The sequence below is a fragment of the Chelonoidis abingdonii genome, chromosome 9 (assembly GCF_003597395.2).
Source record: "Chelonoidis abingdonii isolate Lonesome George chromosome 9, CheloAbing_2.0, whole genome shotgun sequence".
Classification (NCBI taxonomy): Eukaryota; Metazoa; Chordata; order Testudines; family Testudinidae; genus Chelonoidis; species Chelonoidis abingdonii.
In genome coordinates, this window is record NC_133777.1 from 15,386,537 (window position 1) to 15,409,486 (window position 22,950).

General features: G+C 40.1%; 1 protein-coding gene across 1 annotated transcript in view; it reads right to left on the reverse strand.

The window, feature by feature from the left end:
* The window catches only part of CYTH3 (cytohesin 3), a 91,222-nt gene that overhangs the window by 33,212 nt on the left and 35,060 nt on the right, over positions 1-22,950 (reverse strand). Inside the window, exons 2-4 of the mRNA XM_032802171.2 lie at positions 5,928-6,010; positions 4,384-4,448; positions 3,843-3,909 (exon numbers count right to left, since the gene is read on the reverse strand). Of these exons, the coding sequence (XP_032658062.1) occupies positions 3,843-3,909; positions 4,384-4,448; positions 5,928-6,010 (215 nt within the window). The remainder of the gene's footprint in view (positions 1-3,842; positions 3,910-4,383; positions 4,449-5,927; positions 6,011-22,950) is intronic.

The following is a 22,950-nucleotide window of genomic DNA, read 5'->3' on the forward strand; positions in this document are numbered from 1 at the left end:
GTTAGTCTGCATCAGCAAAAAGAAAAGGAGTACTTGTGGCACCTTAGAGGCTAACAAAATTATTTGAGCATAAGCTTTTGCGGGCTAAAATCCACTTCATCGGATGCATGAAGTGGAAAATACAGTAGGAAAAATATATATATACACACACAGAACATGAAACAATGGGTATTACCATACACACTATAACGAGAGTGATCTCTTAAGGTGAGCTATTACCAGCAGGAGAGAAAAGCTTTTAGGTCTGTAATCGAGTGACCAGGGAGATTGAAGTGTCACTCGATTACAGACCTAAAAGTCACAATATTATTACAAAAAAAACCTTCAAAAACAGACTCCAGTGAGAGACTGCTGAATTGGAATTAATTTGCAAACTGGACACCATTAAATTAGGATTGAATAAAGACTGGAAGTGGATGGATCATTACACAAAGTAAAACTACTTCCCATGTTTATTTCCCGCCCCCCACTGCTCTTCACACCTTCTTGTCAACTACTGGAAATGGGACATTTTGATTACAACTACAAAAAGTTTTTTTTCTCTCCTGCTGGTAATAGCTCATCTTAACAGATCACTCTCATCATAGTGTGTATGGTAACACAAGATTAACAAGTGCTTTTTCTTACAGAAGCTAGAATACGTGAAAACTTCCTTTTAGCAGAAAAATTATGCAGAAAGGCCATCAATTCAGGATATAAGTCTTCTAGATCTGATAAAGTAGTTTATTATAAATAACATTAGTTATTAGTACCTTACAGAAGGCTGAATGAAGTTATGTGCTGTCTTGGTTTTTTTTCATTACAAGTACGTAACAAGTACAGTAGATTCATCATCAGACAATTTTGAAAGCATATGGACAACGGCTAGGGGATATTAGTTATAATCTCCAGAACAGGTCTTAATGTATCTATTTTAACTGAAATATAAGGACATTTCATCAACACTACCCTTGTCTCCATGAAGCTAATCAGGTTTCTTAGATCTAATAATACCTCTTTTCTGTACATCCAAATCCTCAAATTACCATCCACAGAAACAGTCATCTGAATTACCCTGCAAACCAGGACTCAATTTCATTTTCTTTTGTAGCAGAAAAGAGGTGATAAACAATTAAGAGGCAGATAGACAGGAAGAGAAGATTTGTCTGGGACAACAATAGTGTCTGGAAGAAGTGGGTCAAATAGACCACTCAAATACCCCTGACTCCCACTCTAGACTTTGTCTCTCTCTGTACTGCTTTAGCCTCTGTTGTTTAATTTAAGACAGCTGTATTAGTTTGCCTTCTCCACATAAAACACAATTACAAAAATGCATTTATACATTCACTACACATATTAAATATATTTTTCGTAGACAACTATTAACGACTTCAATTAAATCAGCTTTGAATTTCAGTTTATATTTTAGAGTTAATCATAAAGTTTTATACCTCCCAAGAAGAACTGTCTTTCGAGATCCACCACAGACAATGTGTATCAAGCCCCAGCTATGATTTCATACTTCGAATTTGCATACTATGGTGCTTTTCACACAAAATCCAAAAGTGTTTTATAAACTTTACAGATACAGAGCCCTGTTCACATGACATCAAAGCGAAACTGGCTTTGAAAAGATATACACAATAAAACCATGTAACTGCATCAAATGAAAGAGTTTTCAAATCCAGTTCAGGGGACCCACGGAACAAATCAGCAAACAGAGTCAAAACATAATAAACTGTTACCCACAAAAGGTTCAATTAGAATGGGTAACAGATTAGCTGGATTTGAAAATTGCATAGCGCTAATGTAACTAGGAGTTCGCAGACACACTGAATAGAGTGGAACCCCATCCAATAAAAAGATCATTCTATGGAGTCATCTCCCCTTCCATTTGTGATCACACAATTACTCCACTTATTTCACATTCCTGATCATGCAGAATGCTTTCTCTCCTATTTGTGATCAAAAACAATATTCCTGTTGCAACAATAGCAAATTACTTCTTTGGAAGAGCAACATTAGGAAAGTATTTAATGTATTTTTATCTCCCTTGAATTCAACTATTCACCTTGCAAAGATAAGCCAGCACCATGCGACCATCCAGCTCTTGCAGACCACTACCGTTCCACAGACCACAGCTTCAGAGTGCTGATGTAAATCCATTTCCCACAGATAAATAATGATATAGTAGAAATGTGGCCAAGACTTCTATACATAGGAATAATTTCACCCACCTGTGACATATAGCCATCGCTGCAAGAAAAGTACCTGAACTCATTTTTTCAAACCTTCTAGGCAGTAAAATAACAAAACATTTGAAAGCATGGCACCCCAAAACAAAAACCGAAAGAAAAGAAAAAAATACACTCACCAAAAGCCACAGGTGAAAAAGAGGAAACTATGGCCTATTAATCTAAATAAGATTATTTAGAAGAAAGACATTTTATAGGTTATAATAGCCTAAGTAACATACAGAGGTGTTAATTGAAAACATTGCTGTCAGTGAACCATTAAATCATCCAAATATATTCAAGTTCAACATTCTTGAGTAGGAATCGTACCAAAACTAGCACAGTGACCCTAGGCTTTAGTAAGGAAGATTTTGGGGAAAAAAATATGATGTTAATATAGATATCATTCAGCTACTCAAAATCCAATCCTAATGAACTCAGAAAGCAATAACCAATATATCAGGGGAAATACACAATGGAAATCAGGAAGGGTAAAGAAGGGATTTGAAGAGCAATTAGCCAGATATGTTAAAGCAACAAGAAATTCTCAGTATATCAGGAGGAGGACACCTGCAAGAGAACTGGTGGGTCCTGGACTATGAGGGGGAAAAGGGAACAGTTAAGGAAAATAAAGACATTGGAGAGAAGCTAAATGATGTCTTGACATCAGTCTTAACCCTAGACTTATTATTATTTCTTCAAATAATAAGCTAAGAAATATTTTTTAAAAAGTGATGACTATGTTTCTACTTGCAATTATTTGTGTAAGTGCTATTTATGAATGCACATTAGCATCTGTGTATATCAGGGTTTCTCAAAATAGGGGTCACCACTTCTGTAGGGAAAGCCCTTGGCAGGCTGGACCGGTGTGTTTACCTGCGCCGTCCACAGGTCCGGCTGATAGTGGCTCCCACTGGTCGCGGATCGCTGCTCCAGGCCAATGGAAGCTGCTGGAAGAGGGGCAGGACGAGGGACGTACTGGCCGCCGCTTCCAGCAACTCCCATTGGCCTGGAGCAGTGATCTACGGCCAGTGGGAGCCACGATCGGCCAGGGCAGGTAAACATACCGGTCCTGCCTGCCAAGGGCTTTCCCTACAAAAGCAGCTACCTCTGTTTGAGAAACCCTGGCGTATATAAATGTATTGTTTTATATGAGCACTTAATTGTGAACACAAGTTAAAAAGCCAGGTAGGAGACTATATAACAAAGGGTTCTAAACTTCTGACCAAACTGTAAAATAGTTTTAGGACTGAATTTGGCACATCAACACAGAACATCTCCATCACGTGTTATCACGTCTCTGTGCAAGCGTGCTACAATGAGTATACTGACAGACTTACCTACTGTATTTAAAATTCTCACTACAAGAAAGATGTTTGCTCTAACAGATATACAATTTACTATCATTCTTTTCATTATCATTGTAGTAAAGGGTGGACGCAATTAGATTCTGGGCCCATTTTCATGATGATTTTGCAAGGCCATAACAGTGTCCTGATGAATGTTTGAGGAGTTTTAAAATGCATCGTTTAATTTAACTTTAATTGATTACCACCAGTTTGGTCTGCATTTGCCAAAAATAATATCATTAACAATAACTTAAATCCTAACAAATACAAATTGTTCTACCTTCTTAGGGTCCATGTTGAATTTCTTCCTTCCCATAGCTATCTGCTTATTTCTCTGTGTAGTTTTGCTATTCATTTGGAAGACAAAAAAAAAAAAAAAATCATCAGCTGCTCTTGCTGAATGCAATAATTTAAACTCTCTGACTTTATTTATATTTTCAACTTTTTTTGATATTTTATCTTTATATAGTAAAAAAAAAAAATCATCATAGTATCACAAGACATTTACTTCCAAAAAGTCACAACCAAAAATAGTCTGTTATTTAAAATCATGTTACAAAGAGGACTCACTAGTTATCATAGTTTCACAGGATCACAGGTATTACCTATGGAAAAAATCAGATGACTAAATCCAACTTTCTGCAACGGCAAAATAAAAGCGGTATGATATCTAAATGGATTCTGCAGCTCTTTAAACAAGCCAAGCAAAGATGTATAAATATCCAGTTTTTGGTAACACAAGCAATTTTTGTTTCCTGTTCCTGAAACACCTTTGCCAGTATCTATTATTACTGAGGGGAATGCTTGTCAGAGTTACTTACCTTTCTTCTATACTAGTCAGATTATCAATTTCTGTCATAACCTCTGCTATTTCAAATTTTAACCTCTGCCAAAAGAAGGAAAAGAAAGTAAGTTAATCAACCAGTATTAAAGCATTTTTTAAAAGATATTAACTTTGTTTGTGGCAGAGTGAATGTGCTCAATGTAGATTTCATTTTATTTACGAGTCAGCAGAGCTGTAAGAGAATTCCATAATCAGGGCTTGCTAGAATCTGGCTTGAATTAGTATTAAAAAAGGGCAGAGCCCTCTACTCTAGCTTGAAAACTCAATGTGGAAAAGAGAGGCTCTACTGAAAATCTTACCTGGGACATCCTAATAGTAGTATGACTAGATTAGCAAGGAAAGGAAGGATGAGAAGGCCACAGATTATGTGCGAAGACGGTGAGCTGAAGATATACTTTTCTAGATGTGGTCCCTATTCTTCCTTTTATTACTGCCTTTGCAAAAATGAATCATAATGCAGAATGTGGGGGGGTGTTTCTGCAATAAATAGTAGTGGGATTTTTTGTGCTATCCAAACAGGAATCAATAAAAGTTGCTGCCCTTTTAGAATATATGGTTTGAAGTTTACACGAGCATTAATTCATAGACATACATTTGTATCTTGTCCCCAGAACTCTACTGGGCTCTCTTGTCACTGGGCTCTACTCAGACCATTAGATCCAAAAGCCTCCTCCCAAAAGCAACTTATGCTGAGATTCTGTTCTCTCAGTCCAAAATTCACTGCTTAGGGCCATCTCTCCTTGCCAATGATGCCAAGAGCCTAATCTTTCATTGTGTATTTCTCTTATCCTTTTTCATAGTCTCATTTCCAGTACAAGTATTATTTGTAAGTTTCAGCATGAAAATTCCCTGCTCCAATATCTCAATTCACTACTTCCCACAATCATCTCCAGTATTTCTATATATGAAGTATTAACTACACAAATGAAGTGTATGTAGATACACACAATGTATTATACAGATTCAGGGTAAAATTTTCAAAAGTGCTTGAATGACTTAGGAATTTAAGGGCTTGTCTACAAAATTAGTTTACAGCAAGCTGGGGTGTGAATCTAGCCCGCACTAGCCTGCCATACACTAACTGTTTGTACCTTCTCACGCACATTAATAATTCCTTAACGTGTTTTAATCTATTCCTCTTTGAAACAGGACTAGTTAGATCAAAGAGCATCAACAAACTGTTAATGTGTGGTCAGCACAGTGCACATCAACAGTGAGTCTGCAGCAGGGCAGTGCAGAGTAAATTCACACCCCAGTGTGCCATGAAATCATTCATGTAGACAAGTCTTACGTCTCACTGAAAGTCAGTAAGATTTAGGTTCTTAAATCACTATGTAAAATTTTCACAAGTGCTTAAATAACTTAAGAATCTAAACTCAGATAACTTTCAAGTCACTTAAGCACTTTTGAAAATGTTACCAAACAATATATAATTATAAATACACCATAACATATTGCTATAACATTAAATGTACTAAGGTAGTCTTCTTTGCGTCTTTACCTGACAGATAAATAAATTACCTCAATATCATCAATTAGTTCTTTTTTCCTGCGACGAATGTTTAAAAGTTCTTCTCTCTCTTCTATGGAGAGATCATCCGGTACTGAAAATAAACCAAATGTATATACTATTATCAATTGCAGACAAATTAAAGATCAGCAGTATCTATTAATTTGGCTAAGAAAAGCAATTTTTACAAGAAACTGCTTTAGCTAATAATATGAGGAAAAAACTGGCATATACTCATTGTTACTGAACTTCCACTTTATAAATCATAGCTAAGCCAATTAATTGAATTAACATCACCCCCAAAAGATTCTAGCATTCAAAGAAAGCAATACAGTTGTTGGGGACTCATCATCATATAACGGGTCTTATGACTTAGGTCTACACTTAAGTGGCCAAATTCATAAAAGAAATCATTGGAATTATACCAGTGATGGGCCAAAGCTGTTCGTATTTTTTAAAAAGAAGATGCCTAAAATTACCCTATGTAGGTTTACAAAATGTACTATGACTTGTAAAGTACATACATTTATCACATCTTTCAGGAAATAATTATAATATTTATATATAGGCTCCTTATGGAAATGTGGTCTGAAATCAGTCCCAGGGTACAGGACACAATTCAAGATTAAATTTTATTTGATTGCTTTGTATGCAAGTACTGTACTTGCAATACTGCTGGCATCTTTACTATTAATTACTTTTATCAGCAGGTAACATTTTTATTCATTACAGATAAGGACAGAATTGGAAAACATTAACACAGCATCCCATATATTCAGTGTTTTACAATAACATTTAAAAATTAGTTTGCCATATTTAAAACAACTTCTCTCAACTGTTTACTTTAGTTATATTGAAATAAGAGTGCTACCCTGCTGATAAAAGTAATTGCTACTGAAGATGCAAGCACAGTGCTTTATATATCTGCAGCTGAACCTCAGCCCACCACTACTTCCCCTGTTGCCCTTGGCTGGCAGGCAGGAAACCTGAAGTATTGCTCCAAAAATATCTCAGCTGTTTTCTGGGCAATCAGATTTTTCCGTGCCCATCAGTAAGCATCTTAGGGCACGGGCTGCATCTCATTTGTTTGTACTACACTAAAGATATTATCAGTGCTCAATAAGCAACAGTATTCACATTTCTTTATGTATTGTGGTTAACAGTTTGAATGCTAGCTGTTCTCATAGAAATGTTTTTGTTTTAATTAAGATGACAGAGCAGCTTGCCTCACAAGCTCAGTAAAACGCAACTATTACAATAATTAAAAAGGGTGCTACACCAAGTGAGATGTGTGACAAATGTAGTAATTTTAAATGGCAAAAGCCTTCTCTTTTTCTAATGTACATGCATTTAGTAGGCGATAGAGACAAACCAGAAACAAAGATTTAGGTTTATTTTTAAATATATTTGAAATATATCTTCTTCTGTTAGCCAATGGTCAAGCTCCAATTCTAAAAGTTTGCTATTTTTTTTTATATACATTCTCAATAGAATACAAAAGTAAAATGGCAACATAGTCTATAAGCCAGTACTAACAAGTGATCTCATTTATTGTTCCAGGTACAAACATGGATTACTTTCAGTTTAGGAAATGGTCAAGTCTTCTGTTTTTTCCCCATATATTTCTCTGGAAACCCATCTCCTCTTAAAACATTTTCTCAGAACAGATACTGACACGTCTGAAACACAGGATCATTCATTTTACATCAGGCTTTAAAAAGAGATGTATTGTCTTTTACATACAAGTCTTAAGATTTAGAACAGCCGAAAATCTTGAGTTTGTTTAATAAGCAGTCTAACACACATACACGCATACATACTCTTCAGCTTAAGTTATTTAATTGATTTAGACTAATAAAAATGAAATGAAATGTTATATAATCTCAACTATCAGAAAGGACAAATAGTGCAGAAAATTCAGTTTTTTACCTGGGAAGTTCACTCAAGTCTCCCTAAAAGTGTTTTTGCTGTGTTATATGGTTCCTCATTTTTATAGTTTGCCAAAACATATATGTAGTTAGGAAGTCACAGTTCCAGTAACAATTCAAAGCATTAATTAGATTTTAAATTAATGAAATCTAATGTCTGCAATTTTAATTCAAAGGGTATGAAATATTCAGATATCCTTCATAGCTACTACTTTTTATTTCACAGTAAATTATAAAATCATTGCATTAGCTGCCTTTATGAGTTCTTTACACAGCAGAATGTTGTATTAGTCTTGTTACAGTTTCTCTTTGTAGTTTCATGTTAATACCTGACTGAGAAAGTTAAAGAGTCAAATCACCACTGAAAACTAATTAAACTTTTACTCTCAATTGACAGGTGTTATGCCTGTTAAGCATTGTAGGTTCAGGCTGTCCAGTGTAGGGGAAAAAATTACTCCATTATTTTTGTAGAACCTTCAAATACAGTGTTTCATTTCTTCTTATAGCTCTATAGCAGCAAGACACAGACACACTGTTGCCAGACACAGACACATCCATGTTTATATGATTAATGATACTGTCGCACAAGAAGAAAAGTAAACCAAATGGATTCATATTGTTTTCTGCTGCACTGGGAAATCACAAATTATCCATTTGCTGGATGGAAAAGGAGAAGAATCACCAGGAAAAGAAGATTCTAAACAGGGTAGTTTAAGGCAGTGGTTCTCAACTTATACAGCATTTTATGTATAATATAATATAATATAATATAATATAAAATATAATATAATATAAAATATAATATAATATAATGCCAGCAGTCCTGACCCTGGACCCCAGATCCACGCCGCATGGGGTCAGCTGGCTGCCCACCCCAGATACCCAGTGGTTGCACCAGAGCTTGCAGGGCCAGGTGGCTGCCCTGGAACTTGTGGGGCTGGCCGGCTGCCCTGGAACTTGGATCCTGCAGGGCCAGCCAGCAGCCTCAATCCCAGACTTCCACCATATGTGGCAGGCAAGCTGCCCAGACCTCGCCTTGCCGGGCAGCTGGGAACTTGGACCCTGCCATGTGGGCCGACCTTCAGCACACAGCTGAGCTGGGCCACAGCAGTGTGCTAATTGGGCCACATGTGGCCCGTTGGCCACTGGTTGAGAACCGCTGCTTTAAGGCATGTCTACACTGCCCTGCAGTTCAGATTAAGGGGGTGCGAATAGCAGTGTACAGTAAAGTGCTGCACTGTAACTCCGTTTTGCGGGCACTGCAGGCACAAATGTAGTAGTTCTTGCTCCATCACAGACTTCGGGCAAGTCAGTTAGGACTTATCTAAACAGAGCGAGTGTGGCAACTGGGGTATAAATCTACAGCGCATTAGTATGACACACACTAACAGTCCGTGTGGATCCTGCTACAGCACACTAGGAGTATCCCATCAGAGTAGATCAATGAGCACTACCAAACTTTTTAGTGCATAGTGCACAGACAGACAGTGCATGGCAGGCTAGCACATGCTTGCACCCTAGCTTGCTACACATTCTCCATCAAGACAAACCCAGAGTACCCCTGTGTCTCAGTTCCTCATCTGTAAAATGGGAATAATAGTATTTCTGTACCTCAGGGAAGGGTTGTGATAAATGCATTACAGACTGTGAGGCACTCAGATACTACTGAAATGGGAGGCCCACATAAATATGTAAAATTAGATTAAATTAATTAAAAGGTTTATCATAGATAAAATGTCATTTTCAACGTGAGAAACACCAAAGAAGTATGTCCCTCTGATATCATTCAATTCAAAATAATTAAAGTTACACACACACACAAAAATATTTGCAACAGTACTAGCTAGATCAAAAGTCACCATAGCGTTAGAGTCTTCTCCGAACAAAATAGCAGGCAAATCTAGTTTAATTTTTTTGAAGGTTCCTGCCACCATTATATCGGCACCACAGGTTGTGCAAGGCAGAAAGTCATTTATTCTGGAAAGATAGCAGAGACCACTGTGGAATCAACTGCAAGTGGAATCAGCACCTTTAATAAATTCCCATTTATAAATAAATAAAGTTGCTGTTGTGCTTAAAAGGTTGAAAATGTCATTGAGATTTTTGTTATGTGCCTTCACAGCAAGCTGACGAAAACGATTCTATAAGTAGGCTCCAAATCCACTGTTAGAATCACAGAATACTAGGGTTGGAAGAGACCTCAGGAGGTCATCTAGTCCAACCCCCTGTTCAAAGCAGGACCAACCCCAACTAAATCATCCCAGCTAGGGCATTGTCAAGCCGGGCGTTAAAAACCTCTAAGGATGGAGATTCCACCACTTCTGTAGGTAACCCGTTTCAGTGCTTCACCAACCTCCTAGTGAAATAGTGTTTCCTAATATTCAGAACAATTACAGTCAATAGACCTCAATGACCCCCAATAAACATTCTATTGTCATATCATTGCAGCATGTCTAAATTATCCACATACCTTTTTGACCTATAAACCAAGAGAGACAAGGTGGATGAGATAATATCATTTGTTGGACCAACTTCTATAAATGAAGCAGACAAACTTTCAAGCTTACACAGAGCTCTTCTTCGCCCATCTTGTCTCTCTATTATTCGGGGACCAACACAGCTACAACACAGCAAACAATGTAAATGAAGATGCAGTCAGATAAGACTGCCTCAACCAAGCAGTATTCTGGGAACATTCTATAGCTGAAATTCTGTTAACTAACACATGTTTTTCCTTTTAAACTTAGATACAGATATGGAACTGTACATAGGCGTCTCTCAGAATACAAAATTACATCTTCTTCTGTATTACTCACTACTACTCATTTTCTAGATATCATCTATGAGTCATTTCCAAAACGTCTGAGGTTCAACACTTCTGAACACAACGTATACAGGGTAGGAGGAATGAAGGTGTCCATTTAAATAATAAATGGAAACAAAAACCTTCCTGGATTTTTTGATGGAAAAAATATTTCAGTATAATGAGTAAACTATAACAATCACATTTTGAGGTTATCTTCAAATCTTTACACAAGGGCAACTGTCCATGTTAGTGTGAAAGATATTAGCTCGGATGGAATAATTTGTTATCATAAAGAATCAATCTTGCAGACTAGTAAATGTGAAGTCAATATATTAACTAAATTTTTATTGAAGACTAAGAGGGTTGTTCACAGTCCAAGCTATATGCTTAGCCAGTTACTAAAGAGAAGAAAGTAGATATACAGAAAATACAGAGGACCTGAGACCCTATAGGTTAGAGTTAAAAATATATTGGTCTTTTTTCAAAAGAGTACAGCGAATTTTTTTTAAATCCACTTGGCCCATCTTCCCTCAAATCAGTTTAACTGATTTTAAACACCTGACGTAAATTTTCCATAAGGAAACTTTCAACATCATAGGCAGAAAAAAATACCAGAAACAAGACCCTTCATTAGTTACTTCAAATGACAGTACAGTTTTAAGAGCAATCATGTAATCAGTCCACACCTTTGTAGTTCACTACAGTAACTCCACTGGAGACAGTGGTGTTTTACACTGCAATTTGTATTACAAATACCAAATTAAAGTTTGAGAGTGATACCATCATTACTACACATGAGAAAAAACATAACCAGAAGTCTCTAGTCTTTAGAGACTCACATCAAATACACATTTCTCTCCACAAGCCCGCCTAAAAAGTCTGAAAACCAAACCACCAATGTTTTTTAAATGCTGACAACTTAAAATGCAACAGCATCAAAATAAATGGAATCCATAAGTCAAGTGCAAGCTGCAACATTTTATATTTCTGTTTGCCAGTGATTTCCTTCAACCATCCTTTGTACTTGGTCTCTCTAAAGCATAACTTCTTGGAAAGGTGGTGAGATCTTGTCTTCATACTTATTTCGTAAGCACCTGAAAAACTGCTGGAGCTATTTAAACATTAGCTGTTTAACTGATCCATTTTGGAGGAAAAAAAGCTTCATAAAACTTTTTTGCACATAAAGGAAAGAACTGCAAGAAAATCACTTCAGAAATAATTTGAGAACAACAGTCTATATTTCAGTACCCTTGAAAATGCAATATATTCAAAACAGCTGTGACTACAGAAGAATGTGACACATACCAGTAGGAGCAAGAAAGCCTCAGAGGCGAGAGACTACTAGGAACACATCCCACTATGGAAAAGAAAGTAGATTTCTTTTTCTAAGCCCAGATCTTTGATCTCACCACATTCTTCTGCAGCAAGGATTGAATCACTTCTGGCACATTGATGATGCCATGCAAACAGTCTGGGGTGGATTCTTTAGTTTAGCATATCCTACTTGTTGGCCTGTTTTTCAGCCTTCACTCGCTGGCTGAGATGTGAGAATGCAACCTCAAGGCAGGAAGACTTTATCTGGACTGGTAGAAAAAAAGGATATAGAGCCTTAAGGATCTCCCATCCTTTGGGAATTGGAAGGGTAAGCATCACCTCAGCTGGTGAGCAGGCTGGTGGGGGTCAGGTAAGTCACTATCCCCTGTGCACCATGGGGTGGGTATGTTACCCCTGCCCAGAGGTGAATGTAAGCTGGTACACGCCGGTAGGGAGGACCGGTAAGAAAAGGAGACTGAGGGAGGGAGGGAGATAGAAGCCTAGTCCCTGCATAAGAATAGTTTAAACTCAGCTGTTCCCTGATGGTTCAGCCCCCAGGGCTAGGTTTCTGGCATCCTTGTTAATTTCACTCACAGTAGCTGGGGGGAGGGGGTCGAGGGGAGGGTGTATTTGACCATGGCAGGGGTAATCCTTGTCTGCCCCTGGGGATGAGGGGATCTCTCCTACTAATATACACAACAAATAAAAGCATTTGGCTGCACAGCTTAAATCCAGAGCTAATAAAAGCAGGTGGAAGGGGAAAACTCACTGTCACATTGGTTTCTTGTCTCCTCCCTCCCCACCTTCCAGCCAGGCTACAGACAAGGCTCTGCATTCTTCCCCATTCCCTCCGGGGTTCTCCTTGAGTCTCTAGCTTGCAGGGCTAGAAGCCGTTTCTGGCATCCTTGTTAATTTCACTCCCAGTTGTTGATGGAAGGGGCAGTTCTTTTCTGCCCCCAGGATGAGGGGATCTCCTATACACAAAAAACACAATCAAAATCAGGAACCATTTCCAAGTTCAAATCTATCCCATTCTCTCCCCAGCAGAGGATCATGGTTGTGATGTCCAAACTGCTTGCAGATCCTCTTTGAAATATTAATGTTTAAAAAAAAACAACACAACAAACATGGAGAACATGGTGGAAAGATGTGTGATGATGATTACGGTTTATTTCGGGCAAAGCAATCTTGCTAAAGCAACTAAAGACATACATGGAATGCAAATAGCCCCCATAGACAAAACCACAAAGGAACCGGAGGGGAAAACAGAATATTCAGGGAAATTATTGTGCCTCCTTTGAAAGAAATAGTAGTTTTCATTCCAATCCACCCTCTTTCTATAATAATTTAAACACCTGAAATGTCCTTAGGACATTGGGTGCAATCTCGGATCTCTTTTTGTTTTGTCCTGCCTGCACAGTGCAGAGGCTGAAATTGACAAAACTTTCTCTAAATATCCTGTATATTTCAAGAAGGCTATTCCAGTTGTCCTTCATTCACCCCTGATTTCCTCTCCCACCCCCCAGCTCCCTCCCTGGCTGGCTGACTGTGGTTTTTGCCTTGGTTACTTACTCCTTGGCAGACCCAGCCCAGCGGCACCTGCTGGCTCTCTGCAGGCAGCAGCCCACAGGGGCCGGTTGCTGGGGTCGCTGCTGGTCGGTGGCAGGCTGCAGCTACATTGTTTGTGACACATTCATACACATACACACAGGGGTGAAAGTAAGCCAGTACAGCGTACCGGCAAGACCCAGTACGCTGTGCTAGACCGCACCAGCTTTCGCTGCGGGGATTTAAAGGGCTCTGGACTCCCCGCTGCAGCTGGCAGCCCAGAGCCCTTTAAACCCCCTGCCCACGGTTCCGGTGGCTGGGCTGGGGCCAGATTTAAAGGCTCTGGGGTGCCGTGGCTGCGGTCAGCCCAGAACCCTTTAAACCCCCTGCCGCCACTGAGATTTAAAGGGCTCAGAGATCCTCACCGCTGCAAGCAGCCCAGAGCCCTTTGAATCCCGGTGGCGGCTCCGGTGGCCGGGCTGGGGCCAGGATTTGAAGGGCTTGGGGCTCCCCTCAGCAGCAGGAGCTCTTGGCCCTTTAAATCCCAGTCCCAGCCCCGCAAAGCTCGGAGTTCCCTGTGGCAGCAGGAGCCCTGGGCCCTTTAATTTGCCCCTGAGCACCTCTTCAACTGGGAGCCCCAGTTGATTTAAAGGCATTGGGTCTCCCAGCCACAGCTGGTGCTCCAGGGCCTTTAAATCTTGAGAGGCCACGCCTCCCTCAGGACTCCGGCAGTACCAGTAAGTCCTGTAAGTTACTTTCACCCCTGCCCCTGCCCCTTTGGCCTGAGTCCTCTCTTATGCCCAATTAGTAGCTTCCACTCACCTCCCCTTAGGATTAGCATAGAATTGGGTTTTGCAGTCTGTTGTGGACAATTGTACTATTTGCTTTTGGGGGGACTGGAAAGGAATTTTCCCCTCATTGACAGATGGCCAAGGCAGGATGGTTCTGTTTGTTTGTTGTTGGGGGTTTTTTTGCCTTCACCATAGCAGCTCAGGGCCCCTTGCAACAGGTCAGGAGGTAAAGTTAAAGATGTCACAATTTAGCAGGTGGCCAGTGCTGGTACTTGTTCCACTTAGGGTCCAGTTTTTTGGTAAACCAGAATTAGAAGTGGAGTTTGTGGGAACGCAGTCCCTAAAGAAGCTAGGGCTCCTAACATATGGTATAGAGGAGACAACCCCCTTTCCCCTGCCCCATAACCTTCATTATAGGAGAGGTAAGGTGGGGTCTCAGCAGTGTGCTGGGACCAGGCGTGCAGAAGGGTGGGGATGACAGCAGCCCTCCACCACGAGGAAATGATGAAGAAATCATGACCTGTACAGCATGAACTTTTGCTGGTTAGTTCTCAGATAAGTTAAGTAATAAAGCTGCGAAATAATTAAACTAGGTCTCTTATATTTGGTCTCTCTTTCTCCCTGTCCAGGACAGTTGTGCCCTGCTCCCCCTTTAACTGATTCCAACGTTAAGTCTGTGAAAGGGAGAGTAAAGCAAAACAGAGAATCTACAACAACATATGAACCAGAAACAGAAAGAACATGAAATTATTGCCCAATACAATTTAAGAGGCAAAATAAATTATAGGAATCATGGAGTTAACTGGCATCATTTTTCTGAAGGGTAAAGGTTTTCCTTAATACTCTTCCCAAAACCCATCTCCCTCATAAGAGAAAAGTAAACCCCAAACTGCTGCAGTGCTATGTTAGAAGTTGTATTCCCATCCCTAGTAAAAAGTGATCAAACAGATTTTGAGCTAGCTATAGCAGCTGATATTTTAGTATAGGTATATTGACAATATGTAAGATCAATAAGCCCTTCCTTGTTCAAAAACTACATTTGTACAGTACCTATTGGCCTGATAACCGTATGCCGCATGGAAAATTAACATGTATACAGCTGTTGGAACAAAACTGGCCATTCCAGTCCATTCCTCTAACAGATATTCTCAGGGTGGTCTCTCCCACTCTCGTCCCCCTTCAATTCTATTAAATCAAAAGAGTATTTTCAAGCTTTCAGACAAGATGTATAAACAAAAGCAGTGACCACACTTGTGGTCATTAATGACTCCAGAGACATTTTCATAGGAGGATAGCATCCTAGACAGATTCCATTATGCAGACAGAACGTGATTTCCCAAAATTCCTCCTGTAAACTTAGCTGGATTTCATAGCAGTCTTCAGTTTTTGTCCTTGACTGTTGTGTTGCAATACTGTGTGCCATTTAACAGCTGCTGTCTTCCATCCTTAACCTAACAGTGGCCACACTGCAGTTGTGGATGAAGATATTCCTATGTACAGGGAACAATGCAGTATGCCTTTCACATGCCGAATTACCATTCAGTCAATGGGAAAAAGGAATTCAGGAATGTGTCCACTATACTATGCGAAAGTACAAATAGCACTGCAGAACCTAGAATAGGACCTGAAACTCACAACCACTCATTCATATTCTATAACTACTAGACAATGCTCCATTACAAGAAGCTGTTGATCACCTGTTTAACTCTGGGGGGAAGGAGATATTTTAATTCTTGTTATAAGCATCACAATCAATCTTTATTTGGCCTATCTGGATTTCTTCCAGTAATATGAAAAGCACTTCACAAGTTGATATTGCTTCTATTGGCACATTCAAGTGCATATTCAGGAAGTCAGAGGAAACATTGTTCCCCTCTACCATGAATTGTAAACTCTTTAGATGTATGAATCTGGTATAGTGATTTACTCTGTAAGGAGGACTCATCAGATTTAGTGTATTAAAAATAGGGTAAAATAATCTGGGTTACTCTTGTATGTACTTTATCAGAAAAGGATTTTTTACGGTAACTGCACTTTAGGAAGGAAATAAACTCTTGTAAACCAATTAACTGGTTATGTCTTTACCTTTTTTATGTCATTTAATTAGGGTTTGGTTAAGTTTTTCATATGGTCAGATAGTGATCAAATTAACATTACTAGTCAAGCAGCAGGGAGAGAGTTAGTAGCTCAGAAGAGGTTGGAAGGTGAGGGTCTAGTAAGGTTGCTTTGGAGGAGGGGGGGAAAAAAAAAAAAAACACACCAGAAAACCTCTCTGTAGCTTTCTCCACTCAGAAAAGAACCCACAACCCACATAACTTCACAAAATGACACAGAGAAGCTAAAGTAGGGCAGCACCCCACAATGCCTACACAGTTCAAACCAATTTTTAGGATGGTTTTGGCTTATTATCATAATAATGGCTTCTCTCTCGCTCTCTCTCTTTTTTTGGGGGGGGGTAATACTGTGGGTTTTGGGGATGTTTTTTTAAACCAAGAATCAACACAGTAAGAGATGTACTACAGGTTTAGTCTAACTTGAAGGCAGGATGTATTTTAAAGAAGAACTACAGCTCTGATCTTTCTTGAGAATTTACTAGGCATGAGACAATGTTACTACTGAAGACAGAGGATTAGTATTTTGCACTCCATAGAAATGGCAGATGAGGTCAGTAAGAACCTAGCAGTTACAATATCAGTGCAGGTTTTAAAATTACCATTTAGAGACTTTAGATAAATGGTGAGGCTGCCCCAAAATGAAGCTTTTGGGCCCAGGGGGACAAAAAATTTTTTAACAAAAAGTAGTAAATTACCCAGAGGGCTTGCCTACACTACTGCACAGGGTCGATCTAAGATACGCAACTTCAGCTACTTGAATAGCGTAGCTGAAGTCGACATACTTAGATCTACAAACCACGGTGTTTTCACTGCGGTAAGTCGAGAGCTGACGCGCTCCCATCTACTCCGCTTGTGCTTCTTATTCTGGTGGAGTACCAGAGTCGACGGGAGAGTCCTAGCGTTTCTATACTAGAAGTGATAAATTGACCCCGCTGGATAGATCGCTGCCCACCAATCCGGTGGGAAGTGTAGACAAGCCCATAAACATGCCTTCTTCTGCTTCTCTGGCACAGAAAAAAAAAAAAAAATCAATCACAAAACTACTAAGAAATCCCTTACTCCTTGCAGCCCACATTTTAACACAATCTTTTTGGCATTCAATGGATGTACACCTTGCCTGCACAGAGACGGTTTGGGCGAGGCCCAAGGTATTTTATCCTTGATAATTTTTTTATTAAGACATGAGATAGCTGTGGATTTTAATGTTACCTGGTCATCATTGGTTCATTCTCGAACTTCTTAGAGACAGCTAAGAAAACATCTATCACTTCTTTTTGCCACTTCTAATTACACTATTAATGCAAAAAAATTTTAATACTGAAAAAAACATGTATATCTTCTATTCCTGACCATGCTTCTAGCAATTATCACAGACAGTACTGATGACTATGATTAAGTTGCATTTTTCCTTGTTTTGTGTTTTATATTTCAGCAATTTATCTTTCTGTTAATGTTTAATCACATTTCCATTAGAAAAAACAAAAAAATTGCAAAAATGAAGCAAAGGGTCAATCTTCAGGCAAGAAAAGGAAGATAATTCATTGCTGAGGCAATCACACTATTTTGAAAAATATTAAACACCTTTGCAGTCTTCATTTCAACTTGATACACCAAAGATATGCTGATTTCCTTTCTGGAACTTTTTTTTTTCCTTTTTTTAATATAAGTCTTGCTACTCATATTTCAAAAACACAAAACACTGCAATACTGACTTTGCTTTTCAAAATGCCTAATATCACTGAATATAATAAGAAAACTGAGTTTAATCATACCCAATTTTCTAGCAATAGATTAATACCAGAATTAATGTGACTGTGAATTCCAAAAAAAAAAAAGGGTCATCCATGCGCACTTTCACCAAGAGCAGCAGACTTTTTACACTGTAAAGAGAAGCAGGTGAGGTATGGACAGAAAAAAAAATGGTCACTTTTAGATTTTAAAACATCTGATCAGATCCAGGAAGTACTGCAGAAATAAAAGATTGACTTCATCTACCAGCAGGGTGGATAAAAATCAATTATATATAAAAAAAATTGGATTTTTTTAATTTAAATTAAAAATTGGATTTTTTTGATAAAATGCTTTTTCAGGGGAAAAAACCTATCTAAAGCTAGTTTTAATTAAGATACATTATAGCTCAAAGATATCTCATCTTGGAACAGGGATTATACATTCTAATTCTATAGTATGAGACAATATATTAATGTAAAGTTTAAGAAAAGTTTTGTAAATGAGTTCCAATAGTTCATGGATTAGGGGCCTAATCTTATGCGGTTTCAGGGGCTTCTGTATAGATCAGGGGTCTCAAACTCAATTTACATTAGGACCAGTGCCAGTCCTCAAATCCCCTCAGCAGGCCAATAATGTCACTCCTGCCACCCAGAACCTGCCCCCAAAAACTCTGCTCCCCCCACCCAAACTCTGCCCCGCACCTGCCCAAGGCTCTGGAAGGGAGTTTGGGTGGGGGAGGAGGTCTGGGATAGGGGCTGGGGTGCAAGCTATAGGAGGGAGTTTGGGTGCAGAAGGAGTGAGAGGTTAGGCTCTGGGAGGGAGTTTGGGTGGGGGAGGAGGTCTGGGGTACAGGTTCTGAGATGGAGTTTGGGTGCTGGGTGCAAGCTCCGGGCTCAGGGTGGGGGTGCAGGAGGGGGGGGGGGGTTGCAGGCTCGAGGAGGGAGTTTGAGGGCAGGAGAGAGCATGTGGGAAGGGGGAGGAGGTGCAGACTCTGGGAGACGGTGGTGGGATGCAGCACTTACCTGGGGCTCCTAGGCAGCGCAGGCTGGGGGGCCTCCATGCACTGCTGCCCGCAGTCATTGCCCCCACAGCTTCCCACTGGCCGCAGGGGCCACAGGGAGGGGCCAGAGATACATGGAGTGAGCAGGCAGAAGCCACTCAGCTCTGCTGTGCTGCCAGTGGTGGGCGGGGCCCTGGGACATTTTATATCACCCTGGAGGGGGAAGGTGGAAGTGCCCTGGGGCAGCAGGCAAGACCAAGGGAGAGACCCGGCCCCAAAATTCCTGGAGCTCCGCAGGCCACATTGGGGAGGTTCTTGGGCCACAGATGGCCAGCGGGCCAGGAGTTTGAGACCCCTGGGACTCAGTGCTAAGTCTAGAAGATACTATCAGAGATGCTTAGTTTTGCAGGTCTCAAACTGTGGATTTGTGTCTCCAGAGATAACATGCTTGCTAACAGCAAAAATGTTTTTAAATAAATAAATATACAGAGGTGAGAAATTACAGACCTCAACCCTACTGTCCCTCTGCAAATTTGCGTACACAGAGTTAATCCCTTACCTTCTCTATAAATGCAAAGTTTCAAAAAGTTCAATGAATACAAGATTGTTGGGGAATGGATCTGAACAAGGAGAAGAAGTCTGGAGATAAATGTGAGAAGGGAGGGACAGGCATTAGAAACAAAAGTGAAACTGTTTGAGCAGCATATTCCAGAAGTCTTGAGGTCTTTTTGAGTGTAGCCTTCATTGATTTGAGATCTACCCAGGGATGAAAGTAAGTTATTGGACGTACTGGTATGCCAGAGTCCTGAGCAGGGACATGTCCTCAACCGGAAGAGGCATGGCTTTGACGGGAAGAGGCAGGGCCTTTAAATCACTTTCGGAGCAATTTAAAGGGCCCGGGGCTCTGGCTGCCACTACTGCAGTGGAGCTCTGGGCCCTTTAAATCGCCGACGGAGCCCTGTAGCCGCTACCCCAGTGCTCTGGCTCCTGAGCCCTGCTGCCAGAGCCCTGGGGTAGCGATGGCAGGGTTCAGGTGGTGATTTAAAGGGCCTGGAGCTCCCCGCAGCAGCAGGCGACCTGGGCCCTTTAAATCACCACCAGAACCCTGCCATCGCTACCTCAGGGCTCTGGCAGCAGGGCTCAGGAAGTGATTTAAAGGGCCCTGGGCGCTAGTTACTGCAGGGAGCCCGGGCTCTTTAAATTGCTAGCCTGGGGAAGACGGTCCGGCACAGCATACTGGCTCTTGCCGGTATGCCATACAGGACTGTACCGGCTTACTTTAATCTCTGAATCTACCAAACCATTCTCTCACTAGAAGGAAAAACCTGTAATGGCAGCAGGCCGTAAAAGAGATCCAGTTTGGGTCTCATCTGTCTCATCCATCTCTGAGTTGTGAAGAATATGTATTAAGGTTATAACCAACAAGAATGCACTTTTATGTAGAAATCCATGATTAAATCGAGCCTTCCTGACTAGTGATTTAAATCAAATCCACACCGTCTACTGGATTCAAGTATATGAGGATAAGTCTATGCCTATTTCTGAATCACCACTCCATTGTGCTGATAAAGTGGATATTCACCCATGAAAGCTCATGCTCCAAATACGTCTGTCAGTCTATAAGGTGCCACAGGACTCTTCGCTGCTTTTACAGATCCAGACTAACACAGCTACCCCTCTGATACTTAGCATGGCAAAATTTTTCTAGTTTAAATTCAAATCAGTAAACTAGGAAAGTGTAACTTCTTTTGAGAAGTTTTACAGTTTTCCACTTAGTGTGAACTCTGTTACCAGGATACCTAATTGCACAACTTCTAACTGGAGATGGGTTCTAGACATAACATTCAGAGCTAGATTTTAATCCGTCTCACTCTTCACATCTATCTCCACATATAACTGCAGTCTCGTGTCTAATACTGCAAAACACCAGTATTTTATCAGACAAAGATTATCTTCTGTCCCTCATTGTCTGAGAATGCTGAATGCCTTACCCTGTTTAAATTTATAAAAAAAAAGATCATTTAAAAGATGATCACTCAGACTATGAGTGCATTTTAGGCACTATACAGCTCTCCTCAAACTATACATTTAAACAGAAATGACTCGAGCAACTTCTCTGGATAGAATACATTCAAGATAAATGACATGAATATCTTCAGTTGTGACAAACATTTCTGCACAGTTCACTAGAAGCTATATCCTTTGCTAACAACAATATATCAAGCTGCCCAACTCTAAGGAATATTAGTACAAAGTAATAAATTACTGACATTTCTCTTTGACTGGAAGCAGATTATAAAACACCTTGCAGCCCCCAAAATCCAATGCCAAGTGTGTTCCTATGATATCAGTCATGCAAAGATCCCAGTAGGTATCATCACAAAATGGAAATAAATCAGGAGAAGAAAAAGAAAAATGAAAACAACTGTGTAGATCCTGTTCAACATGGAACCTGTTTCTACTTTCAGAAGAGGATGTTGAAGGATAGGCAACATACATAAGAACGGCCATACTGGGTCAGACCAAAGGCCCAAGCAGCCCAGTATCTTGTCTACCGACAGTGACCAATGCCAGGTGTCCCAGAGGGAGTGAATCTAACAGATAATGATCAAGTGATCTCTCTCCTGCCATCCATCTCCATCCTCTGACATACAGAGGCTAGAGACACCATTCCGTATCCATCCTGGCTAATAGCCATTAATGGACTTAGCCACCATGAATTTATCTAGTTCTCTTTTAACCTCTGTTATAGTCCTAGCCTTCGCAACCTCCTCAGGTTCCACAACTCCTTACCTTCCATCAGAAGGTGCAAGTTTGGCTCTAAAAGCTGAGAGGTATTGCTCCTGTCTGATCCCTTAGAAATAAGCTGCTGCATGTAGTGGAGAATTCAGTGACAGTTCTAGGCAGCAGTCCAGGGAGTTCAAACGTTCTGTTTAACATCCAGTGTGCAAAGGTTTTGTTTAATGTTTGGTATGCAAATTCCTAAAAGGCTTGTGCCCTTTTTTAAAGATGTAGTGGTACAAGCATGTTCCTGTCTGCATGTGGTATTCTGCTCTTTTAATTGCAGTGTAGACATACTTATAGAGACTAGCTATGGAAAAGGCTCTGTTGACCCATTCTCTCCCTGTGACTCCTCACGATTCTGAAATAAGGAAAACTTTTAAAAGTGACGATAACATGCTGTGCACCTCCCGAAAAGGATGAGCTTTCTCACCTTCCCTTTTATCTCTCTCTCTCTCTCTCTCCCACCCTTGATTGCTGTAAGCTGTCTGTCTCATTTCATATTGTATCTAACCTAGATTGTAGATTCTTCCAAACAGAGAGCATCTTGTACATCTAGGGCCCATTGAGGTACTGTGTTTCTGTCAGTAATCTACTGGACTGGGACCCAGGAGACGTAGGTTCTAGTCCTTGGGCACGCACCTCTCTGTGCCTCTATTCACTTTCTTATCTTTTTACTTGTCTGTTTAGGTTCTAAGCTATGTGTTTATACAGCTCCTAGCGTGATGGAACCCTAATCTCAGTTGTATTGTTCTGTTACATTTACTATTGTTTTGGCCACCACTAAAAAAAATATGGGCTTCATCTTCTTCCTTTTGAAGACTGTGCTACAGTCTGCAGCTCTAACTTTTTGGACACATTTCCTAATAAATCAGACTTGTGTTCCCTTTCCAAATTTCATATAATTATTTCTGTCATTCCCCACATTCCTGTCTCTGCTCGCTGTTTACTCTTCAAATATTTATTTCCTCGTATCACAACTCCTCCTTTTTGGCCTTTAGTCATTGCTTAATGTGCTTTT